Genomic DNA, 10,878 nt, shown 5'->3' on the forward strand with positions numbered 1-10,878 from the left:
AGTATAAAATATAATTGATTTTTATCGTGCTTGTGTTCTGCATCAGTAACTCTCTATGAAGACATGTGCAGTAACGAGGAGACTTGGATGGGAAAGCATGGTCTCCAGGACCAAGGGCCGTGAAGAAGACTTCTCTACCAATCACCAGTTACTGTGTACACTCGAGGTCTAGCCAACTCATCAGACAACTAGTGTATGTTAGCTCACAGAATCCTCAGTTCTACCCTGTTACTTGTAAGAGGCACAGACGTCTTTGTGCTCACATGTGAACACTAGGGAAGCTAGAAGTGTTAAATACACAGGCTTGTCTCTTCAAAGGGAGAAATGTAGATCTGTTTTCTGCTCAGAAGGCCGGGAGCAGAGGTGGTTTATATTCTGGTGACCTTGTGACATCTGTATGATTGAAACTATACCAGATCCTCCCCTAGACTCTTGAGATGTCACATGCAGTCAGTCAACAGAACCCATCTCGGACAATGTCACATGTACTCTACAAAGAGTTTCAATGTTGTCAGGAGCCAGCTAGGAATAGCTAAAGGCATGCAAGTAGGTTTTCTGGAGATGGCCCAGCACTTTGTATGGCTGAGATGGGCAAGCTCTGAATTGCAGGGCTTTCAGAGATTTCGTCCCAGGATTGCTTACTGATATGCTTTTTCCTGTCACTACTACATAAGCTAATGACTCCTGGGTATCTATCGGCTCACCCTATTGGGCAGATCCTGCAGATGAACATGAAGATGAACTGTCATGAATTAATACTGTCTAGATGAATTAATGATTTTATAGAATTCCTAATTTTAGGAAAAATTTTTTTTTTCGAGACAGGGTTTCTCTGTGTATCCCTGGCTGTCCTGGAACTCACTCTGTAGACCAGGCTGGCCTCGAACTCAGAAATCCACCTGCCTCTGCCTCCCAAGTGCTGGGATTAAAGGCATGTGCCACCACTGCCAGGCAGGAAAAATGTTTTAAGAGATGATTTCATTTTTTTGTCAGAAAGATGTAATAAAATTAAAATCAAAAATAAAATGTGCCCACTCCTCATAGAATAGTAAGTAAAGGTTGCAAAATAAAGCATACAATGAACTTTCATAAATTGTACTAAAAAGAGAAAGAGGCTTGGGAGAAATCTGTGATCAAGGAAAAACACTCATTCTAGGTCAGATCCAAGGATGAAGCCACAGGTGTGCACTATGATAAATTGAGGCCATGTGAAACTGTGGCTTTGAACTTATAATAAACTTAAGAATGAAACACTGCTTTGAACTTAATGTCAACATCCTTCTGTAACTCCCTTTTTATGTAGTATTTTATCTATGAGGTAATTTTCTAAAGAACTTTTGTCTAAGAAGATATGAAAAGGCCAGAGAGGAGAAAAAAAGTGGTGGCCTGGGTGGGGGGGCTACCTTATCTACCAGATGTATATATGTCTATGTCTGTTTGTCTATATGTATTCGTATAGATATATGGGTAGGTATGTGTGTATATATGTAAGTATGCATGAACACCTGTGGAATTTATGAGACAGGTGGTTGCACCTGATCAGAATGTGTATGTGTAAGAGTGTATGTGTGTCTGTGCATATCGCCTATGTAAAAGATTTTCTTTTTTACTCTTTTCTTCTTTATTCATGAAGAGTTAACAAGTCCAAGCCTCTTACCTGCCCAGCAAGTGGTCCTTGAGCCAGAGAAAAGATTCCTACCAATTTAGCTTTTTTTCTTTTTAATCCCCTGCTGCTAACAGAAAGAGTTTATTACCAGAAGCCAATGCCTTTGGCCTTAGAATAATAAAGAGTTATAGACAGAAGAATTACCAAAGATAAATAAACTTTGGCCTCACCACTGACTCCAAACCCCATTGCTTCCTTCCTCAAAGAACTGGTGCCGGGCTGGACTCCTGCACAATGTTGTTTTAATCTTTATTTTAATATTTTAAGCTTTATTTCGTACATGAGATTAAGTTAGTTATCACTAGAAATTTTTTTGTTCAAATTATACTGTGTTTAAATATGCTTAAAATAAACTACTTGGGGCCAGAATATCGAAGTCTAAACTGACATCTGCTACTGAGTTGTGTTGCACCACGTGTCCTTCTTGCTTCATGTGGACTGTTACTCTGCTGGTTTTGGTGGTCCCAGTTATGTGTGTGTATTACCTCTGCTTTCAAAAGAAAATGCTTTATTCCTAATTGTTTCATTATAGGCATGGCAGGACCCTTGGTCTGGACTAGAGTCATAGCCACTCTAGCCTTTCCTGTCCATGGCTGCAAATGGCTGAGAGGAGAGGACAGAACTGAGTCGGCTCCTCACCCACCCACTGTCAGGCGAAAGCACTCTGACCCAGTAAACCCATTTGGTAGGAAGTATGCTCAAATCTTGTTGACAGTGAGTGGAAGAGCATTCCTCCTCCCAGGGAGGGCCAGGTTAGAGAGGGAGAATGAGAAGGGAGTTATGCATAGCTGATGTACAGCAAGTGCTAAGTCATCAGGAAAGAGCCTACCAAAGCAGTCAGGGGAAGCTATCAAGAGCTTGGAGTGGAAGCCAGGTATAGTGAAGCATTCTTCTTTCTTACACTCAGGAAGCTGAGACAGGAAGATCATAAGTTCAAGGCTACCCCTAGGCTACATAATGAGACCCTTGTCTTAAAGGCTTGCAGTAGTTTTACAGCCATGGAGGCACAATATAACATGCTATAGTTTCTGCCTCTATTTATTTACTGTCTGGTTCATGTTTGCTTGATTGAGACACAGTCTTGCTGTGTAGTAGCCCAGCCTGGCCTCAAATTATTGGCCTAAACTATCTTTGTATTTTCATTCCCAAGTGCCAGGATTTCAAGTGTATGCCACCACGATGGTTGGTTATTTTTGGCTGAACTATATTTCACTTCAAATTTCTTGGGAACAAAATAATGAGGACTGTAAGGGACATAGATTGTAAGAACTACAAGGTTAATTCTTCCATTTCCACATCCTTAAATGGGTGTTCTACTACTTGGAGAGCTTTAAAAAAACAAACAGCCAACCTAAACAACAACAATAATAATGCTAGCCAATTACATAAGAATCTTAAAGGCCCCAGGCAGGGTAATTTTAAAGTTCTTTATGCAATTCTAGCACATAGAGAAGGTCGACATGCGTTGTCCTTCCATGAACTCTACCAGAAAGGAATGTCATGAGGGAAGAGGCAGGACCAGACTTCAGAAGTCAGGATTCGCTGTCATGTAAGAAAGATTCTTAGTATATTCCTGCTGTGAGCAACTTTTTAGAAAGTGTGTATACTGATACAGCTCTCACAGATTATTTATTTGGAGACCTCTCACCCAGCTGGGGGAAGCTTCCCAGTGGCTAGAGGGACCCAGAGTTTCCTCAGGAAGAAGAAACAGCCCCAGGGTCACTCACTACCTTGAAGCTGGTGGTGATGGAGACGTATTTGTTGTCTGCTGTCTCTGAATTCCCGATGAGGTAGTCCCAGCTGGTGAACATCTTGAAGCTGAATGTGAAGTTGTCATTGTCCCCCTCGCTGGTGCTACCCTGGGTATTGCTGGCCATCCTAGAGAACATAAGTTACTGTTGTTTCACCTATCTCTTTTCTGCTACATCAGCCAATGGGATCCTAGGCCTAAGTCAGTCTTGGGTACAAGTTGACCTCTAATGAAGGGGGAAGGCAGGGAGGGACATTCGCTAGGATAATTTTGATTACATCCAGGGAACTATTCTCCCAAAATTTAAAGTTACCTACAAGTACCCATGGTGTCAGTTAGATAACAAGTCTGAAAGATATAGGAAACTCTACTATGTTTTTTGTCCTTGCATTGGATTTCTTGAGGTTTGACTCAATTGGGTCAAACTAGTTTGGAGTCCAGTCTGAGAACCTGAGAACTTTATTCTCAAATATAAATGTGTCTGTCTAAGCCATCTAATTTCCTTGGCTACAGGTATGTATTTTTCTGATATAAAACACAGCAACTTGGGCTGTGATGTCTCAGTGGTTAAAGCACTTGTTGCTCTTGCAGAGGACTCAGGTTCCATTTCTAGCAACCACATGGTAGCTACAGTTGTCTATAGTTACAGGTACAGTTGTCTATAATTACAAGTCCAGGGGTTCTGCTACCGTTCTCTGACTTTCCCGGGCACTAGACACACATGTGTACATGTGAGCAAAAATGCTCAAATACATAAAATAAATAAGTATTTAATAAGAACTCAGTAACTCTTGAGGATGTTGGTTAGATAAACTGGTTAATACATCCTTCAGCAACCTTGGATGAAAGTACCTGGGTCCTTGTGGGCTGCCTGCTTCATCCTGCCTGACCCAGCCTCTCAGTACTCCCGGCTGCTCAGCCCTGTGGGAACTACAGAATTCCAATTGTGGATTTCACCAGATATTGTGGGAATTTTGTGCTCTCCCTTGATTCTATCTTGACTGATGACTGTTTGGACTTGCTGTTCTACAGGACCTAGGTGTTTTTGGTTCATCATAGAAGCATCCCATACTCATGGTCTGATCTAATTGGTTTCCTTCAAAGGATATGAATTAAGAGGAACAGATAAAGCTGAGGGAGATGGACTCACCGTTAAAGTGTTTGCTAGGGGGCTGGAGAGATGGCTCAGTGGTTAAGAGCACTGACTGCTTTTCCAGAGGTTCTGAATTCAATTCCCTGCAACCACATGGTGGCTCACCACCATCTATACTGGGATCTGATGCCCTCTTCTGGTATGTCTAAAGAGAGCCACAGTGTGCTCATGTACATAAAATAAATTGGTAAATCATAAAAAAAATATGTGCTTGCTACTGGCAAGAGGACCCAAGTTGGGGTTCCTAGCACTTAGGTAAAGAACCAGGTATGTCTGCAATTTCAGGGCTGGGGAAGTGAAGCCAGATGGATTCCCAGAGCTCACTGGCTAAACAGCCTGCTGAACTGGTAGACTACAGGTTCAGTGAGAGCTCCTATCTCAAAAAATAAGGCAGAGAATGATTAAGAAATACATACATACATACATACATACATACATATATACATACATACGCATACACACACACACACATAAAATGAATAAAGAGACACTGACATATAAAGGCCAATCTTGACCACCAAGGAAGATAGAGCTGGAGCCAGAGAGGCTGCCATGATTAACCACAGCCGTTCAAATTCTTTTGGTATAGGTCTACTATTTATATAAGTGTAAATGACAGGATTGGAACATTCATTCATTCATTCATTCATTCATTCATTCATTCATTCATTCTAAGGAGGCTGTGCCCTGGAGAAAAGCAGAAACAGGCCTGCCAACTTCCAGCCACCTTATCAGGTACAACACTCTGTCTCAAGCTACAGTGGCCTTTTGCTAGTTTGGGAAACTGGATGGGCTGCCTCGGTAGGAATTCTGGAATTGTTTGCTGCCATTGGGTCTTTGCTTATGTGCTGCTTCTGCTTATATCACATGCTCCAAACTCTCACATCACTGTCTGTGTTCTGCCTCATTTAGAGGGGCTTCATTTCATAAAGCTCATTTCCCAGAGCTTCACATATTATCTGGCTTATTATATATACTTCATAATCTACACTGGCTTGGTGTGATCACTAATACTGAATGTCAACTTGATGAGTTCTAGAATCACCTAGGAGACACACCTCTGGACTTGGCTGGTGAGGGGTTATCTAGACTAGGTTAATAGAGTTGGGAAGACCAAACTGTTAGTGGCACTGTGTGTGGGCTAGGCTCCTAGACTGAAGAAAAAGGAGACATGATAGCTCAAGTGACTAGCCATCATGTCTCTGCTTCCTGGCTACGGAGGCAATGTGACCAGCTGCCTCAAGCTCCTGCCACCAGATCATCCCTGCCATGATGTATTGTACCCTAGAACTGTGAGCCCAAGTAAGACCTTTCTCCTTTAAGTTGCTTTTGTCAGTTACCTCATCACAGCAGTGACAAGGAGCTAGAAGACTTGTATAGTCTTGTTTGCTTCCTCCTGAAGTATATCACAGGGAAGTACACACAGAGTAGCCAGAGGAGAGTTGTTAGAATGAAGAAAGATCGAACTCCACTTATTTACTTATATACAACTTACATATACACAACCCCATTTGTATATTTACTTATATAAGACCCTTATACTTACGACCTAATGACGATCATCAAACTGTAGCCAAAAACACTGACTCCCACCATAAAGTAAGCCATTGGCAGCCTGTACCTCAGCCATCCGATGGTCCGCTGGTTGTTGTAGTAGCCATAGAAGAGAGCGGAATATTTGATGTAGCCCTGTAGGAAAGACATCCAAAGTGCTTATAATCTCAGATGAGAGATTAATTGTACACTTCCATTCTATCAGAGATTTCTGTCTCAGAGTTTTAAAGCAGGTGTACAGAAGAAGAGTCCTAAATATTCAATTCCTAGTGTTTCCGGAGGCCATCCACAGTCATCATCTGTCCCTTCGTCATTCTCTCACTGCACATAGTGCATGGAGGTTCAGGAAGGAGAGGTGAGCGTGTGTATGCATGTGAGCACATGTGTCCAGCATGTGTGCCCAAGAATGTATAGCTCCAAGCTATTGTGTTTGATAACTAGGTTCTTAAATAACTAGAAATCATTTTTCTGCTTCCGGACTGTGGAGGCAACATATGTGGAGGCCAGAAATAAACAAGGGTTTGAGGGCTTTTGTAACATTTCAAAATGACCCCAGATAACTGTGTATGTGTTCCTTCGCATGCGTGCACAGCATGTGTGTGTGTGTGTGTGTGTGTGTGTGTGAGAGTCTCACTGACAGGCATGCCTACCCTCTGAGCCATTTCATCTGTCTCTGTTTTAGTTTTTACTTTTAAGTGTACTTGGCTTTAGTAGTGAGTAAACTTTATATTAGTTAGGTATAGCATTAATTTAGATTTTAGTTATTTTTTATATTTCTTTGCTGAATACAACATAAAGAATTGTTGAATGAATTTCATTTGCTTTTGGTAGGTAAGAGATTTCAACATGGATTTCTGGGTAAGAGATAAAGACAACCCCTGGTAGCAATGTGGCTGGGTACCCTGGGAAATTACTGCAACTTGTTGTTACTCATTTCTGAGGAGACTCAAGTTTGACTCTAAAGCTTGAGGATGCCAGCCCATGACATTGCAGGCAACACTGTTGCCAGGCAACATGATCTCAGGAACCCTTTGAAGCTACAAATGAAAGGCATGGAGGGTAAAGAAGAAGATTCCAGGGGCAGGTTCATCAGTGGGAGTGAGGCACTACATGCTGTGTGTACAGAGATGTCCTTGACTTGGTAATATGGGACACTGATTTCTGAGGCCTTAGAGAAACAGTTGGAGGCACACAGATCCTTTTGGAAGCCCAATGAAGAACATTGGCTTTAACTCTACTGGGAATGGGAAGTAAGGGTTAGCTGAACTAGGAGAGGGGCATGCTCCACCTGCATTTTACAAAGTTCCCTCTGGCAGCAGAGGAAATGGAGATGGAACCATCTACACACAAGGCAAGGCATCCTGACAGCAGCCCTGATCAAATGGGCACAGCATAGAAAAAAAGGGTGGGAAAGCATTTTGTTTAGCAAGGGTCCTATCTGAAGAAACTATCACTTTTCAACAATTCAATGTAATATCCACATTACCTACTCACCTATAGGAAGTTTTCCTAGGGGTCCCTCAGTGAAGTCGAGGATAAAGAGATTCTTTGGAGCAGTGTGGCTGGGCACTTGGGAACTTGCTCCAGTTTGATGTCACTCATTTCTGAGGGGGCTGAAATTTGACTTTGAGAGTGAAGGATACCTGCTTTGTAATGGCAAAAGGGAGGTGCGTTGACACCATGGTTCATACCTCAAAATCCCAGAGGACAGAGAAATCCATGGCTCTTTCTTCCTCAGCTCGAGGCACCGTCTTTCTGGGTATACTTCCATAGGGCATGCCCATCAGTACCTCCCGTGGGGACAGATGACAGAGTATAAGTGGAGAAAATGTAAACGGTAACAGTAAATCTATTTAACAAATCCCATGTCCTTCTGTGAGATGAGCCTCACTCAGACCCTTATGAGAAAGAGCAGAATTGGATCAAAGTTACATACTGATTTAGGATAGATTGGCTTTTCAAGAAATACTTTTTATTTGTGTGTCCATGCATGTATGTGCATGCATGCATTCATGCATGTGTGCGTATATATATATATCTGTCTATCTAGCTGTTTGTCTGGGTCTGTGTGTCTGTGTGAGTATATGGGGCACCCAAGGAGGCCAGAAGATTACGTCAGATCCCCAAGAACTAGAGTTGTAGGTGATTGTGAGCCACCTGATCTGAGAGAGCGTCAGTCTTCTTGGAGAGCAGTAGATGCTCTAACAATTGAGCCATCTCTCCAGACCCAAGATTGGCTTTTTAAAAAATATGAGATTATTTTTCTTGACCATTAAACGTTACGTTGCTTCTAATGGAAATCTTCTAGACTATTAATTTTTACTAGTTATTTTATGAATTTATTGTTCTCATGTCAACGTTTTTGAATGTATTATAAATCAGATAACAAAGTGTAGGATTTGTTGGCAATGTTTGTTTAATGACTGTAACCATCTTCACATAGTCTTTTATGTAAAGTAGAAATTTTTTTGGTAGAGTACATGGATTTGAGGACTTCTGCAGTGATATTATTTGTAGACAAATTGTACTTTTAGCACAAAATATACAAACTATTCCATTTTTGATCTATTGGCTAAAGTAGAAATTAAAAAAAAAATTGACAGATGCTGAAGACAAAGACATGTGACACTGGTCTCAGCTTTTGTAGCATCCATTTTGGTATTTCACTACACTACTTTTGCTGGTTACTTTACATACAGTTTCATGTTTCCAGGTTTGTCTCTCTCTCTCTCCCCACACCTTCCACTTGCCCTCTCTGGGTCTGGTCCCAGCTGGCCTAGAACTTGCAGTGCTCCTCCTGCCTTTGCCTCCCCAGTGCTGATGTTACAGGTATGTGTCACTCAGGCTTTGTGTTTCCTCTTTTAGATTTTAATTTTTGCAGTTATTGGGAAATATCTTACACCTAAAGTAGCATACACAATACATAAGTATAGTCAGTCATAATAATGATACTTAACTACTTTTTGCCTAACTATCATCTAGCTTTTAAAAACTCCACAAAAAAACTGGGAATAGGTTTCGTAGCTAGGAGTGCTTGCTGTGTAATCATGAGGACCTGAGTCAGAGGCCCCAGCACCCGTGCAAGAAGCTGAGTACAGTGCAGGTAACCTCAGTGGTGTGTGTGTGTGTGTATGTGTGTGTGTGTGTGTTCGTGTATGCAAAGGGTGAGGAGCAGGTAAGAGGATCACTAGGCTTGCTGGCTATTGACCTAACTCCAGATTCATCAAGAGAACCTGTTTGTGTTTGCTTGTTTAGTCAGATTCTCTCTATGTAGCCATGATTGGTCTGGAGCTTGAAACATAGACCAGTCTGGCTTTGAACACATAGAGACCTGCCTGCCTCTGTCTCCCAAGCGCTAGGATCAAAGATGTTCACCACTGTGTCTAGCTGGCAGAGTCTGTGTTAAGTTATATAGATATGTGCAAAGTTATATAGATATGGAAATCTTATATCTTCTTGCCCCTGCACATGTGCACAGGCACACATATGTGTGCACACATGTGCTCATAAAACACACCATCCACCTGACACACTAAAAACAAAAGCAACAAGACTCTATAAATCCCCAGAATTGTATCCTCTTCCACCTTGAGAGAGAGTTCGTCTCCTAACTAGTTCCCTGCCTTTTCTTATAATTTATTTACCTTTTGCTTAGTTTTGCCTGCTTCTCTTTTTCCCCAGGGCAAAAGAAAAAATTAACTGAAATATTAATTTTTCTCTCATTTTAAATATGAATGAAAGGCAGAACATCTGTTATCAGCCTTTTAATCCAGGGTGTTGACTCTATGTTTTGTACTGAGCTACCAAGGTAATTGATGTGAACACTGAATTTAAACAGAGCTGTGCGTGTGGGACATGCTTATAATAAAGGCATTGGGAGGAATGAGGCAGGGGGATTATGAGTTTGAGGGCAGTCTGGACTATATAGCAATATCTTTTCTAAAAAAAGGTTTTTGTTTTAAAAGAATGACAGATTATAGCAAAAAAGGGAGAGAGAGTATTTGGAAAGTATAAATGAAGATGCTGGCTGTAGTCAAGCCTCATCAACTCTATCTGAAGACATAGGAAGTTCTGTTCTTACCTCTGGGATGATGACTAGACCAAATATTAAACCAAAAAGGACGAGGTTAACTCCATACATCCATCGGAGAAAGATGAAGTAAGACGCCACAGAAGAACCAAAGTGACCTGGGAAGGAAGAGTGAAACGTGTCCGTGAAGAAATCAGCGCTGCCTGAAGGACTGCGGCTTTCACGTCAGCCCATCACGTAGACACCCAGAGCTCAGTTTTCACACTGTAGAGAGATAACCTGAACCTCTGTGGGGAACTGAGCCATCTGAGCTCTCGAAACAGAAAGTGAGGAATCTGGATTTGAATCTGGTTCCTGTACTCATCCAATGCCCAGCTTTCCTGATGCAACAGAATCTATGACGTGATCTAACCAGAAAGCTGAGTACTCTGAGATTTCAAGCCTTGGGGAGACTTCTTTGAGGAAACCAGTTAAAAACAGCGATGCCAAAATATACTGACTTTCAATGTCCTTGATCTTCATTTCCCAGGGAATACATTGAGTCTTGAAATTATCAAAGTCCCTCTTAAACTTGACCCATTTCTGAAATGAAACAAATAAAACTGAGTCACCACATGTTGACTTTAAATACCAAGGGGTACAGTCAGGGCATGGGGGATGTTGAGAGAAGTAGAGCAGTCTCTCTCTCTCTCTCTCTCTCTCTCTCTCTCTCTCTCTCTCTCTCT

The 10,878-nt window shown here is 41.7% G+C and overlaps 1 protein-coding gene across 1 annotated transcript in view; it reads right to left on the minus strand.

Annotated features, from left to right (window-relative positions):
* Nucleotides 1-10,878, minus strand: part of Tmc2 (transmembrane channel like 2) — a 62,697-nt gene that overhangs the window by 26,456 nt on the left and 25,363 nt on the right. The window contains exons 5-9 of the mRNA XM_028756290.1: nucleotides 10,654-10,735; nucleotides 10,205-10,311; nucleotides 7,815-7,913; nucleotides 6,116-6,258; nucleotides 3,397-3,544 (exon numbers count right to left, since the gene is read on the minus strand). Coding sequence (XP_028612123.1) covers nucleotides 3,397-3,544; nucleotides 6,116-6,258; nucleotides 7,815-7,913; nucleotides 10,205-10,311; nucleotides 10,654-10,735 — 579 coding nt within the window. The remainder of the gene's footprint in view (nucleotides 1-3,396; nucleotides 3,545-6,115; nucleotides 6,259-7,814; nucleotides 7,914-10,204; nucleotides 10,312-10,653; nucleotides 10,736-10,878) is intronic.

This window comes from Grammomys surdaster, unplaced genomic scaffold (assembly GCF_004785775.1).
Source record: "Grammomys surdaster isolate TR1022 unplaced genomic scaffold, NIH_TR_1.0 129, whole genome shotgun sequence".
In the NCBI taxonomy this organism is placed as follows: Eukaryota; Metazoa; Chordata; class Mammalia; order Rodentia; family Muridae; genus Grammomys; species Grammomys surdaster.